At 43.6% G+C, this 17,775-nt stretch overlaps 1 protein-coding gene across 1 annotated transcript; it reads right to left on the reverse strand.

The window, feature by feature from the left end:
- Window positions 1-991: 991 nt before the first annotated feature.
- TINCR (TINCR ubiquitin domain containing) lies at window positions 992-14,976 on the reverse strand. Its single transcript, XM_088478504.1, has 2 exons — window positions 14,682-14,976; window positions 992-4,128 (listed from the first exon to the last, which is right to left on the reverse strand). Exon 1 carries the CDS (start codon window positions 14,940-14,942, stop codon window positions 14,685-14,687), a length of 258 nt encoding a protein of 85 aa, XP_088334630.1. The 5' UTR covers window positions 14,943-14,976; the 3' UTR covers window positions 992-4,128; window positions 14,682-14,684.
- Window positions 14,977-17,775: the final 2,799 nt, after the last annotated feature.

A 17,775-nucleotide genomic window follows, 5' to 3' on the forward strand; every position in this document is an offset into this window, starting at 1 on the left:
TTAAAAAATTATTAGATATTTATTAAACATATAGAATAAAAAAAAAGACATATTTTTTATGTAATCTACAATAGATATATTATATAAAACAGAAAGAGGTTATTACAAAACAACTAATAACAATATAATCTCAAACATAAATGGCAAATATATTTATTAAAACATTAAACGGGTTATTTCTTCTCTGTGCTTTGCGCCCGGTATATGCAAGAGAACAAAGGGGGGGGGGGGGGGGGATCTTGACTAAGGGGCCCGGATCAGCTGCTGAGGGGGACAAATATCCCCCTTTGCAGCACTTGGCCCCCGTACCTAGTATTTTTTCATTTATTTTAGAGGGGTGTAGCCATGCCTCCCTGATTTGACCATGCCCCCAGGACCTGGGCCCCAAATAGCTCTCGGTGGCCTCACCAGTATAAAAGTATAAAATTGAATCAAGGTGTGGGATATATTGTCTAAATTTGAGGTACTCAAACTTAATCCTTGAGGCACCCTAATGGTCCAGGTTTTAAGGATATTCATGGTTGAGTACAGATGGTTATTTCAGAAGAATAAGGTACAGACTACAGTATGTCACCAATGCCCAAGCATGGTTTTCCTTAGAAACCTGGACCATTAGGGTGCCTTGAGGACCAAGTTTGGGAACTTACGATTTTTCAAATAAATGGATTTTCCATAGGTTGGTCATTAAGCATAAAATATACTATATGGCATTTAAAATTACTGCTCTCTATCCACACATTTTGACTTAAAAGTATCTGTCTTCAACCATGTAGCAGCGCTCCTTCCCAGTGAATGTGAAGAGAGAGGCACTTCTTGATAAAGGTTTTGTGTATGGCATTATCACAGCAATGATTTATTGCTATCCTTTTTTTGGTTTTAGAAATAAACCTTACACTTGTTCATAACATCCCATAGGCAACTGCTTGGGGAGAAGGTATTTCGGTTGCCTGGAAAACCCCCTACCCATCCCACACCATGACCACAATAGCAATAGTGTATTTATAATTTTATTAGAGCTGCATGTTATACATATCTCTTCAGTATCATAAATAAAATACAGTACTTAGTACCACCGGTGAATATTTTAAAATGTGCTTGCAATAATAAATACACCTGTGCACCAACTAGATCTGGAAAGCATGCACTGTCAGAGGTACACTGCTAAAGACCTTCATACTATAAAACATACACTACCAAGTGTATAAGGAGGCCCATGTGTACATATATGTCTCGGTTCTTCTGCCGCTCCAGTGCTCCGCTTGGATTATGGAATGGTGCCCACATCCGGGAAAAAACTTTCATCTGAGGCGGGCTGGCCCTACTGCCGCATCTAACGGTTTACTGTGATCATTGGTCCTGTAAGTGCCTGAAGTATTCTATACACTGTTCTGTGTATATGACAGACTATAGCTCACATTTGGAAATCCCCCTGCAGAAATCCTAGATTTGCCCCTGCTTCCCTTCCACAGAAATTGTGCTGCAGCATTTCTGCATATTCATGACACTTCCATTTCACAGCTCCCTAAGCACAATGTGATAGCACTAACAGAGAAAGTCTGTGATGTCCCTGTCTGTGACCACAGACATCACATGTCCTTTGTACACTACTGAATGCCTTGCTATCAGCATTTTGAATTGCCAAATACAAAGTGCACATAGGGGATCTAAAGTTCCCATCTGAGCACTATGCTGCCAATCCCTCTCCACTGTGCATAGCTGTGCACGGAAGAGTTATGTTACCATCAGGCAGGGGGGTTATTATCTAATAAGAGATAATTATACTACAGGGGTAATGATACAGTGGGGGGTCATTGGCAACAGAGGTGGTAAGATATGGCCACATGGGAGGTACGATAATGCCACATGGGGAACTCAACGTGGTGGGGGTAATGATGCAAGGGGACATAAATATCATCAACATGTGCGCACACACAGACACATACATAAATACAATGCACAATAGTAAGCCATCATAGGAGTACAAAGCACAAATACAAACATTGCAATAAAATTACAGACAATGAGAGGCAAGTACAGGGGAAGCTAGAGTAAGAGTAGAGTAGCTAGAGTAAGCAGGCCGTGATGAATCATCAATGGAAGGCTCAATTGCTTTCAATGATCCTGTAACCATCGTATGGGTAAACAGACAGTGTCAGAGTCCCTGAAGGGAGCACAGGTGGTTAAGATCATGCAAATGAAGAAGAGGGAAAGCCTACATTATACAGGGATGGCGTAAACAGTTGTAATGGTGAACTGGGAAGGAGCCCAGGTTGATAGGAGGAAGGAGTGAGAGGAGGTAAGAAGAAAAACTTATAGGCTATAGTGAAAAGGTGTGTCTCGTGGGAACATTTAAAGTTAGGGAGAGTGGAAGAAAGTCAGATATGGTAAAGGAGTGTGTTCCAGAGGAGGGGGGCACATCAGGAGAAGTTTTGGATGTGGGCATGGGAGAAGGTGACCACAGTAGAGGTGAGTTGTCAATTGGAGGATTCGCAGAGAGAGCGGAAGGGAGTGTGCACTGATATGAAGTTGGAGATGAAGGTGTCGAGCAGTGATTACGGGCTTTATAAGTAAGGCTGAGTAGTTTCAAATGGATTCTGAAGGGATAGGCAGTCAGTGGGGAAGGGTGCAGAGGGGGAAGACTGATGTTGTGCAGCAAGAGAGGTAGATGAGGTAAGCAGCAACGTTAAAGATAGACTGAAGAGACAGCACAGAGGGCGGCCAGATAGGAGAGACAGTAGCCGATGATAAGTGCAACCTGTATATAAGGGTTTTAGAGGAATCTGGGATGAGGAAAGCCCCAATCATAGAGATTTTACGGACTGCGAGATGGGATGAATGTGGGGAGAGAAGGAGAGGCAGAATGGAGGAAGATAACAAAGGCAGTGTAGAGAGAGAGAAAAACAGCCATAGATGTATCTTATGCTCATTACAGAACAAAAGGTGCAATGAAAAAGAATATTAGGCTGTATTCCCTCTGGAGTGGTTAACCTATTAAATAATGTGAACAATATAAATTAGCTGCGCTTAATGTATAATACTGAAATAACACATGACATCTATAATAGTAACACAGAACATTCCATCATTTTCATGTGTAAAGTATTTTTCGAACAGCTGTTTGCTCATTCTGGGGCTATTTCTGAGTTGGACTCAATGCTGACGATCATGTAAGCTGGCTTTCTATGTGACTGTGCTTGCGTCTATATCCCTAAAAAGTCGCACACCGCTTGCATCCCGTGGTATTGCTGGGCCAAGTGAGCCGTACGGACTATGGAATGTATTGGGCGGTTACTAGGAGGCGGCTATGCAGACATATGAAGATCTTGCATCTTATGGGCTTGTTATGGGAGTGTCGCTAGCGTGTAACAGGAGAGGCCATAGTCTGACAGAGATGCTGCACCTAGCATTGGGCTGGCATAAGTCCTGATGGTCCTTTCGGTAGTTGCCCAGCCCTTCCACATTTCAAATGCATGAATGTACACCAGAGGAAGTGCTGATACTCACATTCACATAAAGTCGTAGGCAGCAAAAAATTCTATTGTGGTCGCATAAAAAAAAATAAGTTAAGTAAAAGTAAGCCAAAACAAAATCCATAAATGCAATGTCAGTAAAGACAGTCCTCATGTTGTCTTGCTTTGCTTTCCTAAGTTAGATAATAATGTCACAACTTTTTGGGTAATGTGCAAAAATAAGTGCAACAGTGCAAAAGAGGAGACACTAATATAAGTTAATGTGTACCAATGTATATTTGCTAATGAAAGCATGGCTCCCATGAAAAAGAGCTTGTACCAGCTTTTCAGGGTGTCCCAATGTTGGAGAACCATATAGAGATCGAAGAGGTTTTTTCTTTTGAAAATACAAGTCCAAACTAAATCCTGAAATGAAGAGCCAGAAAGTGGCTACAATTTCCCGAGATCACAATGTACCTTTCCTCTAGCTTCAAGTCATAGCCTTCTATTAAGTGGTATTACTTGGGCGGGCACTCTGATCAGACATGGTCCATTTAACCAGTGCACCTCCTTAAGTTTGGAGACCCTCTTCCATCTCAGGATGCATCTTCCTCAGGCATATACAACAGATTATGTCCATTCTCAATTACATGATTACATCTGATGCTTGGAAATTTACCTGTGAAAATAAATGTAACAAAATATGAGAGGTGTAATGAAATAATATTATTAGCACTTACTATTTAGCTTCAGTGACAGTAAAGTGCTATTTGCGAGATTTTAGAGATCTATGACATATCTATGAACAAGGGCGTATCTTCCTATTGGCCAGGATGGAACTCGCAAGGGGCGCCGGGCGAGGGGGGGTGCCGCCTAGCGGTGCCACCCATGGTCAGTTCTATCCCTTTGTGGGCACACCGATTCCCCGCTGCCCGCCCCCCTCTTTTCTCGGCTGCCCAGCACTTAGTATACACATGTCACAATCACTACAGAGTGACAGACTAATCAGTCTGATCTGGCAGCGCTGGGTGGCCCGGGCGGCCACATGACATCACACACCGTGCGTGCTTTGATAGAGGAGAGGACATACACTTAATGGTAGCATCTAGATGCCCTTCACAGCAGGAGTCAGGGAACAGTCAGGGCACATGCTGCATTGCTGACTCTGGCGGCCAGGATCTGCAGGGGGTGAGGACTGAGCAGGCAGGAGGAGTGTACAGCAGCATGAGGACTTGGGCCGGAGAGGTTGGGATCTGTCTGTGATGGGGTGATGGGGACTAGCTGAGGGCGGTGATGGGGGCTTGATGGTGATGGGGGTTGAGGGCTGAGGAAGATGATGGGGGCTAAGAAAGGTGATGTGGGCTGGGGAAGGTGAAGTGGCTGTGGGCTGAGGTAGGTGATGGGGCTGAGGAAGGTGATGTGGCTGTGGGCTGAGGAAGGTGAAGGGTGGTTCAGGAAGGTGATGGGGGCTGGATGAGGAAGGTGATGTGGCTGTGGGCTGAAGAAGGTGATGTGGCTGTAGGCTGAGGAAGGTGATGTGGCTGTGGGCTGAGGAAGGTGATGTGGCTGTGGGCTGAGGAAGGTGATGTGGCTGTGGGCTGAGGAAGGTGATGTGGCTGTGGGCTGAGGAAGATGATGTGGCTGTGGGCTGAGGAAGGTGATGTGGCTGTGGGCTGAGGAAGGTGATGGGGCTGAGGAAGGTGATATGGCTGTGGGCTGAGGTAGGTGATGGGGGCTGATGAAGGTGATGTCGCTTGGGCTGAGGTAGGTGATGGGGGTTGAGGAAGGTGATGTGGCTGTGGGCTGAGGAAGGTGATGGGGGCTGAGGAAGGTGACGGGGGCTGGCTAAGGTGATGGGGCTGTAGGCTGAGGTAGGTGATGGGGGCTGAGGAAGGTGATGGGGCTGTAGGCTGAAGAAGGTGATGTGGGTTGAGGACAGTGATTAGGTGCTAAGGGAGGGAGTGGGACCAAGTTCCAACCCACTGGCCTGGTCTGGACTCTCTGGAGGGAGACACTCACTGGTATGGACTTTCTGAAGTGACTGGAGGCTGGTCTCCTGCAATTAGCTCTGCAGCTCTCTGTGACAGCCCAGCAGGAGAGGTCACTCAGTCTTCTGTAGGTGTTTGTTTTTATTTTCTGGCTGTGGGGGCAATCATTGAATCATTGGAGGGGGCGCTAGTCCCTTAGTTTGCCAGGGGCACTCGAACCCCTAGATACACCCCTGTCTATGAATTACTCTTGCACAGAAGAAACCTGGGATGACAAAATGCCCCTGACCTCTTGCTGTACAACTAGGTACTCTTCTAGCTTTTCCCACTACCTGATTACACTGCTTACTTACCTTCAAATCATATGAAACATAGCTCCAAGATCTGTTTCCTCTGTTGTTGGTTACTTTTGAAATTACATTCATTATGTAGTTTACTTCCAGATATTTGCATCCAACATGCGTAATTTTAAATTTTGATTCATTCAGTTTTACACTTTTACCTACCTGTATTTTTTTATTTGCAATTTATCCCATCTGTGATATGAACCCTGTTACAAAGCATTGCATCACCACCAGAAACACTTACCTTCCATTTTAGACCACAAGTAATGAATGTATTGTATTCATTAAACAAAGCAGGTAAAATATTGATTTCTGAAATACACCAATGTTTACCAGCCCTATATCTTAGCCTACACCGTTGACTATAACACTGTCCTGTGCTTTAGCCAGACCATACCTCCAAATACTTGGAATTGGGACAGGGTGGGTGGTGTGGCCATGTCATAATGCCAGTTTATTGTTACACATACTGAAGGAACTGGCCTCCAGTGCGTGCAGCAGGAGAATATACACCAACCAATCTGCAAATCAAATGCTCCAATCACAGGACAGCGGTCAATGAAATCAGCACTGTCCCACCAAAATGCTGGGGAAGTATGGCCAGACCTAGCTATAGGTCACATGTAAAAATTTATGGATTTCCAGTGTGTGAAGTAAGTTATTAATTAACTTAGCTGAAAATAAAAAAAGCTATATCCATACATTCAGGCTAATGTAAATGTGGGCAGCCACAGAAGCCAGATTCATTACAATATACTTCTGCAAGTATCGGGGGGGTTTGTGTGTCTGCAAACAGAAACCTGTGCTGACCATAGATTTTGTGACAACTGCCAAAACTGTCATCATTAGTCTCAGCACTTGTACCAGCCCCATGCTGAGTGTAAGAGATATGTCAGACATGGGATGTAGTCGGCATCCCGGCGTGAGGGATGCCGACGGTCTAAATACTGGTGCCGAAATCCAGACAGGTCAGGACAGAGTCGTAACTAGACTTTTTGTTGCCCTGTGCCAGAAGGAGCATTGGCGCCCCCCCCCTTATTTTTCAAATAGTGACACCTGAAAAAGGGCCATGGCCAGGGAAGAGATAGGGGAGGCCAGGAGATGCTGGGGATAAAAGAAAGGAAGCTACCAGTGAGGATGATAATAAACAGAAAATTGACAGGCTCCAACAGCGCCCACTGCCCTGCGGTGCCCTGTGCTATGGCACAGGCCGCTCTACCCTAGTTACGGCCCTGGGTCGGGATCCCTGCACCAGTATCCCGACCGACGGCATCCCAAAGGTAAGTATCGGGGTCTTAGGGGGAGGTTAGGGTGCGGGGTTAGGGTTAGGCACTAGGGGGAGGGTTAGGCACCAGCGAGGGAGTGTTAAGGTGCAGGGAGGTTAGGTTTAGGCTCCAGGGAGGGGGTGTTAGGTTTAGGGTGCGGGGAGGGGCAGGTTAAGCTTAGGCACTAGGGGGGTGGGTTAGGGTTAGGCACCGGGGAGGGAGGGTTAGGGTAGAGTTTAGGAACCGTTAGTTCCTATGGGTGTCGGGGCTCTTGCTGTCGGGATGCCGCTGTTGGTATTCTGACCAGCAACATCCTGACAGCCGGGATTTCATACCCAACCCGTCAGACACAGGCTTCCCTACCTCATAGGCAAAACTCAGAATTGCATTGAGCTTTTGATACACTCTCATGTCTCTCCCATGACCCTCCCACAAGGCACGCACTTGTACTGTGACCACCCAGTTGCTGCCTGAAGCGCCAATTTAATGGAAAGACAGAGACGGCCAAGTTTTATGCGACTCAGAATAGGACGGGCAATCTGTGTATGCACTATATGCAACAACTCGCCATTTGTGTCCTTGCACAGAGATCCGTCTAACTCAGAACCAGCTCCAATGTATCTAAAGACGGTTTTGTCTCCCTTTGCGTGCAGTATTTTCTTCTGTTTGTGCTTTTACTGTCGATGGTTTGCGTGTTTAATCTCTTTAACACTAGCATTATATGCTTTTGTGTTTTGCTCTGATCGGGTCTGTCCATACTTAGCTGTAACACTTATAAAAATTGGCAATTGCAAAGAGAAATATATTGCATTTTTGTGAATATATCTAGCAAAAAGTCCTGTTGCATTAAATCCTGCATACTAGTTTATTACTCTGTCCTTCTCCCCTCCACCTATCAGTTCCCATTCTGTTAGCCATTTAAATGAGGGAGTACACCTATTTATTATTTGTTTATTGCAAAATGTCCTATTTTTTACCATGCATGCACACAAAAAAAAGAGTGTGCCGACATCGGTATGCAGATTTGCTTGCTTTTAAGACTTGCGCCTCTTTTTGTCTGAAGAGGAGCAATGAGGAGCAAAGCCCGTCAGTAGCAATTTTGAGTGCCATGGGCTGGTGCATATACAGTACATACTGATGATTAGGAAATTTGCCAGAAATAGCTTTAAGCTTTAAGCTCATTACTTGTGCTGATATTATTGGCCTGATTCAGAGTTGCAGCTCCAAATGCGGACACATTCGGAATGCAGATATTTTGTTAACGGAGCGCTAATGTGACTATATGCACATCTTCATGCATTCGGCAGCAGTCTCCTTTCTCTCTCACTGCCCAAGCTACCGGCTGCAGCTGCGCTGCTATACAGACAAATTTTTCAAGTTGGGTGATCACTGACCCTGGCCTCTACAACCAGCCCAGGCATGAGTAAGTAGTACCTGCACCTCCCCACACCCTTCTCAGTGCCCCTGCAGAGAGAAGTGACTAAGATGAGTCCCATTCAGAATTGCCAGGAGATATGTAGATGTGTATATTCACTACAGTGCATGCGCAGTTTGCTAAAATTTGTTAGCTGCAGCTGTATACGGAGCTGCTTTTGAATCAGATTCAGACCCTACTGGGGGAATTCAATTAGCTATGGGATATACCCCGCAGTGTATTGATCGCACCGTGCAGGGAATAGATATTTAATTAATTAGCCATTTCCCCGCTTAATAATAATAATGCTAACCCATTGATTCCGCATACAAAATCTGAATTAATGGGGATCTCTAGGGGATACTCCCCTTTCTGTTTTTCTGTTTAGTATGACCCCTCCTTTTCATGCACCTGAAGAGTATTGCCAAATTGATTTGAGCAGCTTCCATTTTATGTAAGATACAGTATTGTCCCTGTTGTACTATTCTGGTGAGCTCGGGTGAAAAAACATGTTTTTCCACCAGTCAGACAAGTAATGATGGTGTATTCCTGTTGCATGGCTGACGCTTTCTCCATGTAAATGAAGCTTGTCATTTGTTGCGCTGCTTTATGTGATTACCCTCGAAAACAGAGTTTATAGTGCAGCCACGCCCTACAGCTGCTTTTGCTATGCATTGTAATTATTAGCTGTGTTTAGCAAGCCTGGCTAAATGGAAGATATTACAGTGGAGTTGAAAATCAACATGTTTGTTATTTACAGGTAACCAACTTCAGATCCTTAATTTGTATTTACACAATTGCACCTAGCCAGACTGCTTGTGTGATCTATACCTATTAATTTGTTAATATACCTTCAGAACACTACCTCTACATCTATTTCATACAATCCACTACCCCACTATACGGGTGTATGTACGACGCATGGCCGGCGGTTCAAATCCCGACAGCGGCTGCCCGGCAAGGGTGAAAATCCCGATCGTCCTAAGGTAAGTATCGCTAACCTAATTCCCTACCCTAACCCTCCCTTAGGGGTTCCTAACCCTAACTTCCCCCCCAAGTGCCTAACCCTAAACCCCCTCTAAGTGCCTAAACCTAACAACCCTTCCCCGCTGCCTAAACCTATGTCTCCTGGGGGGGTGCCTAACCCTAACCTCCCCCTTGGGGTGCCTAACCCTAACCTTCCCCTAGCCTAACCCTAACCCTCCCGGGGGGGTGCCTAGCCCGGCGACCGGCTTACCTTCGTTCGGTATGCCGGGCATCGGTTTTCCGGCATCTGGTTAATGACAGGCGTCGAGTTTTCGACGCCTGTCATTAGTACCACGCCGGGAGTACAGTGTCTGGAAGACGGCGGTCGGGATTTAAACCATCAGCTTCCGGACTACATCCCCACTATACAGTACTTTGCACAGTTACACTGATTTGATGGAAACAGGGCTGGTTCAAGGTTTCTGGGCCCCCTAGGCAACATTTCACACACAGCCCCTATTCCTGCCAATTGATACTATGCCACACATTAGTGACACAGACTAGTGTCCCAAATTCATAATATACTATATAGAAATGCCCCAACTAATATGTAACACAGCAGAGCCCCAAATCATACTGCGCCTCATAACACTGACCCCAATTCATAATATGCCATACATCTGTGACACAAATTTGTTATATGCCACACAGCTGTATCCCCACTTCATAATTATGCTACACATCAATGCCTCCAATACATAATATGCCACACATTTATGCCCCAATACATAATATGAATTACAGCTGTGTCCCCAATTCATAATTATGCTACACATCAATGCCTCAATACATGATATGCCACATGTTTGTGCTACCAATACATAATATGCCACACAATTGTGTCCCCAATACATATGCCACACAGTTGTGCACCAAATTTATGCTATGCCACATAGCTGTGAATTATATCACACTATGCTCCCGATATACAGTATATGCCTCACATGTGCCCCAAATGCTTTATATGCCATACAGTTGTGCCCCAATACATTATGCCACACATCCGATCCCAATACATATTTATGCCACATCTGTGTTCCAATATGTCAGCACCTATTAAAACCCCACACACACAAACTCACCATGGCAGCACTCATTAACCCCCCCCCACACACACACACACACACACACACACACTAACCTCGTCAGCACTCACTAAGCCTGTCTGCACTCACCCCCTACACAGACAGCCCTTCACCCCCTACACACATACATTCATACTTTCTCCTCACCAAAAAATCATAACATACTTTCCTAGGCTCCATCTCCTTGTGCAACATCTCCCTTGTGTTGGCTATGGGAATGGAGCTTCTTATGTGAGTGACAGTCTGGCACCTGGAGGAAAGTAGAGGACTGCAGGAGAGGGAAGGGGCAGCCACCACTGCGGCTGACTCTACCACACTAACAAGTGAGAGTGCAGTGTCGGGGTTGGGGGTGTTCCTGCGACAGCCTTGGTCATCAGTAGTCCCAGCTGTATACTACTGATGACTGAGACATCCTTCTTTTTTGGTGGACTCTGTGGTGCCCTCCAGTGGCCTGAGCCCTTAGGTAGCCACCTAAAGCTGCTTAATGGTAGCACTGGCACTGAAAATAGCAGGGCTCCTACTCAACAGCTGAAATAAATTATTTTGGACTCTTTTACCAATTCCTGGCCTAGCATGTCCATGACCTGTTTATTTGCTGTTGTGAATCCTAGGTCTGATTCAGATATGTACGCTAATGCAATTGCAACTGTGATCCCGTATACAGTTGCTGTGCGAAATTATGCTAATGCATGAGCCGCCTAGATATATATGGCGGCTTTGCAGATCCAAGCAAGTACATTCAATCATCGAGGGGTCACACACAGATATAAAAATGTAACATATCAAATTAATCAGCACAGTCTGCTGGTGCATCCTAGTCACATCACATTACAACTTTGACACAGGGCTAGCAGAGCCTCACAGAACCTGGCGCGCTGACAGCGTCTTTTTAGCGCGACTGCATAGATAAGGAAAGTGCAGAACTATAGAAGAAGAGTATGAATTTGAGGTGAACAAAGTTAACAAGATGTGTAAGTTTCTCCATAGGTGCTCAGCAGAGCAAGAAAATTTTTGGACATGGTGGGTTAAATTAAAATGCCAAGATTGAGGAGGAATCCACGTAGGCTGATGAGATGGTAACAGCTAGGGCAGTGGAGTCGAGGAAAGAGGACAATAGATTGGTCATGGTAGGAGAAGGCCATGATTTTGGAAAGAAGAGAGTCCAACATGGAGAATAAGCTGGGGGTATAAGGGCACCAAGCTTACACATAATGAGAGGCAATGGAGAGTTCTGAGGAGAAAAGAGATGAAAAATAGAAAACAAAAACCAATTTAAAGGTGTGGCCGCTGTGGAGGGAGTCGGAAGAGGTCTAATGAGAGAAGACAAAGAAGGAAGAGTAGCTTGAATGTGGCAGGGTTGATGAGATCACAGTTCGCAATGTTGAAGTACCTCGGATAAGGGAGTGGAGGCGAGAGGAGGCAAAGTGGGAGAACATATATATATCACATTCTGCTTTATTGTGCATTTTACCCTAATTTTAGGGCTCAAGCTGAGCTGTACATTATTTATGTCTAAATTACAATACAACATTTTCCCTGTAAAAGGGCACAATTTGTTTATCTTACAGAGCTGACTGTACTGTATATGGAACATGCTTCCAGCTCTGCAAGAGTAGCATATGCGTCTAATTTACTCCAGGAGACATACATATTATATGTGCCTGGTTTATGTCAGTATTGGTGGCTATATACATTTAGTAGTAAATGCTAAAAATACTGTACACAATTCATATACAACATGGTGCCTAATTCAGACATGTATGCAAACCAGATGGTTTACGTACAAGTTCAATTGTTAGAATACGCTTGCATTGCCCCTAAGCCGCAGTATGATTGACATGCTTCGGCCATTTGGGGGCGTGGAGTGGGCAGGACCGGCCAGCATTCCCAAAAAGGGGGTGCATCTCCTCTTCAAATTCCAAGGACGCAGCAACAATGAGAATAACATACAACTCTGAATCAGGCCCATAGTACATTTCCAGGCAGTGTTATTGATATATAACCACTTAACTCACAATTTTCTAAAATCGCTCAGAAATTGACGGGGTTTTTTTTATGAGTGAATTAAGTAAAGAACATGTATTTCAACTTATACGAAATGATTTCATTAAAAAAAAAAAAAGATTTAAAAAAATATATTTGTAAAAAAAAAATAGTTTTTTTTTTCAAACATCAGAACATTGGATCACCACCATCGGAACATCGCAACTTTCCTTTTCACAGCAGCTTCAGCCACCAGGTACACTCTAGGAGGGGAGGGGGAGTTAATTTATTTTATTCCCAGAGGCTGCTAATCTCTGTAGCTGCTGGGTGGGGGGGTCCTGCTGTGCTGACCGATCAGCAGTGATCGGCAGACGGCAGCCACTGGGGGAGGGTGCAGGCAAGCAGAGGGACCGTAAGGTCCCTCTGAGAGCAGCAGCTGAGGGAAGATTCACCACCGCCCACACTGTTTATCTGACTGGTCGGATTATTGCGACCAGATCAGTTAACCCACTGCCTGGTGTGGTTGAACAAATGCGACCATGCCAGGCAAGTGGTTAATAAAGATGCATTCTTCATGTGATAGGGAATTCATTAAAACTTTACTTTTGCATTTGTTTTTTAACCTAAGTTCAAATCTTTAAAAATATCTATTGCTTTCCCTTTTAAAACATGTAATAGAAATTTGATTTATTGCTGCAGACCAATTGCTAATATTGTGATAGTGGCAATAGATTACAGCACAATAACTACTATAGTATTAGCATACTGTACATGGGAGGAATTCCGATGCATTCAGCTAATCTGAAGCGTCCCGTTGTCAGCATGAACATTTTGCATCAGGGATCTAGCACCTGCAAGTTATATGCAATTAAACAGGCACATATGTAACTTGTTGTGGTCAGCATGGGATGCCTTCTTCTTGAACGTATCAAATGGCACATTTTACGCCCCATGATCCAACCCTGTCTCATGCCCCTTATTGCAAAGGATTGTAAGTAAAAAATGGGTCTCAGTCGGCATGACGAAGTAAGTATTTGTGCTGCACATGTACATTAAAAAAGAGTAATTTGTAGGGAAAAAATATATCATTTGCATTTGTGTCCAACTCTGCATAAGCCCCTATGTGAGTGAACATGCTTCAGCTGATGGGAAGAGTAACATTACCTAATATTCCCTTCAGGTCTGGCGGGGCCTCATACGTCTCAGAGCCTGATTCAGCAAGAAACGCACGGATGCAGACGCACGCACCCGCAGCTGCGAGAATATGCTAATGAATGCATATGCACGACAATCACAGCACAAAGATGCACACAGACAGCACGACATAATACCGCCCCCTTTACTGTCCGCTAACACCCGTACTTATGCGCAACGCTGAGAAAACATCGGGAACATTGAGTAACATCGGAGCAGCACGCAGACTGAAGGTAGACCTGACCCTGTCGCAGGAGTTGAGAGACTTCTTGCACGCAGACTGTCGCCAGGCTGCGTCCGTCATCTCAGTGGCTTATTTATGCACGCCCCTGTAACGGGGTGTGAACGCAATGGCACACCTGCGTTCGGACGACCACTCCCTGTATTCATCCACAAATGGCAATTCCTACTTCTTATCAATCACTTTTCCCTGGGTCTGCGTATTCACTGCGCTCACTTTTGCGGACGCAGTGAGCGGTTCGTGCATTGCGACCCAGACGCATGCGCAGACTTCAAACATCAGCCGATTGCTTGTGTCCGCATCCGCGCATTCCTTGCTAAATCAGACCCTCGATACAGTATAGATAGTAAAGCACTTTATGGTAAGGAATGCAAGGACCGTACTGACAGTTGTCTGGCATTACCATATCGTGCACTGTGCTGTGGGGAACCATATTAACTATTACAGCCATATTAACTATTACTACAGTAGTAATCACTCAGGGGAATAATGAGCAGAGCAATGCCTCTACAAAATATGTGTCAAAATCGAAAATATGTCATTGTGTTTAATAGTATTATAAATGACATTAAATTCCCCAAAGTTTTTCTCCTTGATACATCTGTTGCTAGAAGTGTTATACATGGAACTATTAGTACATACACAAATCAAATATTACATGATCTAAATCAATTGAAAAATATTTCACTTACCTTTCACTTATTAACAAGTAAAATGACAGCTCCATTTTTTATGTTGAGGTTTCTAATAGTTTCATATTCTCCTAATTCTTTCCCGTTGTAGGTAAAATGTTTCCTCCATGAGGAGATTCCTTGCTTTACTAGATGTACTCTAAGGTCCTTAATGGTGTCCCCTGGCCTTACTGTTACAGGAAACATCTGAAAATCTTCTTGCACGTTTATTAGGATCTCGAATTTGACCCAGTGTAAACTCCATCTTCTTAGCTTTTCCATATCAACATGTTTGAAGCGTTTTCTAGTAGCAAAAAGGCCAAACCTTGAAAGGAACCTGAATAAAATAATTTCTGGAGTTTCTTGTTTGACTAGTATTGGCTGCATGTATTATGCATACTCACGTGTGTACAAGGCATGCACAAGCCTGTAGAAAAGCAGGTTGACACGCATTCATCTGGCTTAATACATAACTAGTCAGATCTACATATTTAACCAAACCCGGATGCTAGAAGTGTTATGTTTGTTAGACTTTGTGTGTGTGCTTGATCCTAGAGCATGATTACAGGCATTCATTGTGTAGTTGGTTGGTTTGTGTCACTTCATCCTATGCTAAAGATTAATTGATAGATACATTGCATATATATTGTGTTGAATATATTCTTTTTGATGCAAGCTTGTTACTGTCTTGTTATATTAGCTTTTGTATCTTCATATTTCATCTTAATTTGGCAATTCAGTTATAAACTGGTTCTAAAAATTAGGTTAACATGAATTTAAAATCATTTATTTCATTTAAAAACATTTTTGCCTAATTTGTGGTTATCTTTTCCCCAGACAAAAAGACTTCCTTGCTTCAAAACTGGGAGAAGCCACCAGACACTACTGAATTTTTTTTGGTGGTGCCAAAGTTGTCACCGCACAGTGCTCAGTGTTTAGCAGCTCCAGCGGTCCCAGGCACTGTTATAGTACATAACTGCCTACTTTTTATGGTACAGAAACAGTTGATCCCAAAATAAGCTGTCCCTGCCAGTCCTAACACTGCTACAGCCATGAAGCTTTGCACTGCCATCTCTGACTAGTGCGCATGTGTGAACTGAGGGCATGATTCAGAAAGGAACGCAGTTGCTCATAGGCACGCAATCGGCTGATTGTTGCGCGAAATGGCCATTGCGATCGGGACTGCAATCGCAGTGACTATGTAGACCCATCGCAGAGTGATTGACAGGAAGTGCCATTTGTGGGTTGTAACGGGGGCAGCGATCAGGCGAATGCATGCGTGCCAGTGCGTTTCAATACCATTGCAGGGGTGTGCGTAAATTATCCCCTGCGATGCCCTATGCAGCCTGAGGCCTGATAGTTTGTGTGGAAGTTAGCCATTTCTGAGTAAGGTCAGGGCTTGTGCAAGTGTGTGTGAGGCTGCGATGGTACTCGATTGTACCGATGGTTTTGCAGTCTTGCTAAATATCACAGATGTGTGTTAGGTAAAATGGGCATCTTTATGTTGCCAGTCTGTATGTAAGCGATTATGTGGCTGTATTGTTTCACAAAGCATTTTTGAAAAATGCCTTCTAAAATATTCCCATCTTCCCACTGTCTGTGTAGATTTTTGCTAATGATAGGAGTAACAAAAAACACTTTTACTAAGTAACAGCTACAATATAATTACTGACAGCTGGTATGAACTCTGACCCCACCACCACCACCAGTGTCAGTTATGTCATTAACGGAAAGCTCTGACACCTAATGAGAATGACATAGACAGGATATAAATATTATATATTAGCAAAGGGACCTGGCATATGCCGTGTCACCTCAGTCTGACCCCCGCCCCATGCTCAGGCCCATCCCCTTTTTCTACTGCTCTTCCCACTGATCTGTTCTGCCCCGCTCCATCACCACCACCCAACGCACTCCATTGCTTCATCCTGCCCTCATACTTATGCCATTTCCAGAAGCAAGCCGGTATATGTATTTGAGTTATAGTATATATGCATGTATAATAATTGGTATTTATATTAGTCTTATAACCCAAGTTTATTTTTGTTTCATAAACATTTCTTTGAGAGAATGCTATGGTGTGTATATGTGTATACAACAGTACTCATGTTTATGTAAATCCTTGACGTTCTTGGTGCAGGGCAAAGCTAGATATAATACATACATCAGAGCCTTTCAGACACAAGAGGGCAGCACACAGTGTTGTAATAAACTGATATCTTTGTTAGCAGAATTACTTAACCAACATAATATTAAACTGCCCATCTATCTATCTATCAATAATTTTTTCCAGTTTTTTCCAATCCTTCAGAATACCAAAATAAGACTTAGAGGTATATTTACTAAAGGTTGATTTTAATTGATTTAAAATCGATCAACATCGAAGTTGTGTTTCTGGGGCTGTATCACACATTTACAAATACTTAAAAAGTAAATGCAAAAATTGTCTGTTAGTAAATGTGTGATTTTGCTCCAGGAGCACAACATCGATGTTGATCGATTTTAAATTGATCAAAATCGACCTTTAGTAAATATACCCCTAAGTATCAAAAGCGCAACCCTGCAAAAGAGAAGAAACAAAGTACTGATGTAGTCTTGGCAAAGATTCCGAAGTTAAATTATTTATTTCAACCGAATACATCTACTACCATCCAAGCACATCAGAACTGCCGACCATTCATTCTACAGAAATAACTGAACAATGCCATCTGAAGCATACAGAGTTAAATATTTAAAAATCTATTGATGAAGAATGTGAAGACAGTGGACCTGAAAGTAGTCACAGCAGACATTCAACAGAAACAGAAAATTAACATTGTAATCAGAAAGAAACAAAGTCAACCTTTTCATAATCTGTTCATGAAGAAGGTAAAGAAATTGAATCTAATCTTTTTGAAAGCCAGTGAAATGAAAATCAGCAATTTGCAGGCCATGATGGACCTTCAACAAGTAAAAGTAATGAAGACCTAGGTCATCCTCTATCTAGTGACTGACAATCAACAGATTCTGCAAAGTGGTTTCCAATCAACTCTACAACAGTTGTTTGTTGGCTAAAACAAAGATTAGGGACCTGTCAAAACAAATGTGAGTCTGATGAATATCCTCACACTACTGC

This window comes from Taudactylus pleione, unplaced genomic scaffold (genome assembly GCF_031769625.1).
Source record: "Taudactylus pleione unplaced genomic scaffold, aTauple2 ptg000214l, whole genome shotgun sequence".
Taxonomy (NCBI): Eukaryota; Metazoa; Chordata; class Amphibia; order Anura; family Myobatrachidae; genus Taudactylus; species Taudactylus pleione.

Coding starts and splice junctions, on each gene's coding strand:
- TINCR (XM_088478504.1), bottom strand. CDS start 14,942: ATGGAAAAGCTAAGAAGATGGAGTTTACACTGGGTCAAATTCGAGATC.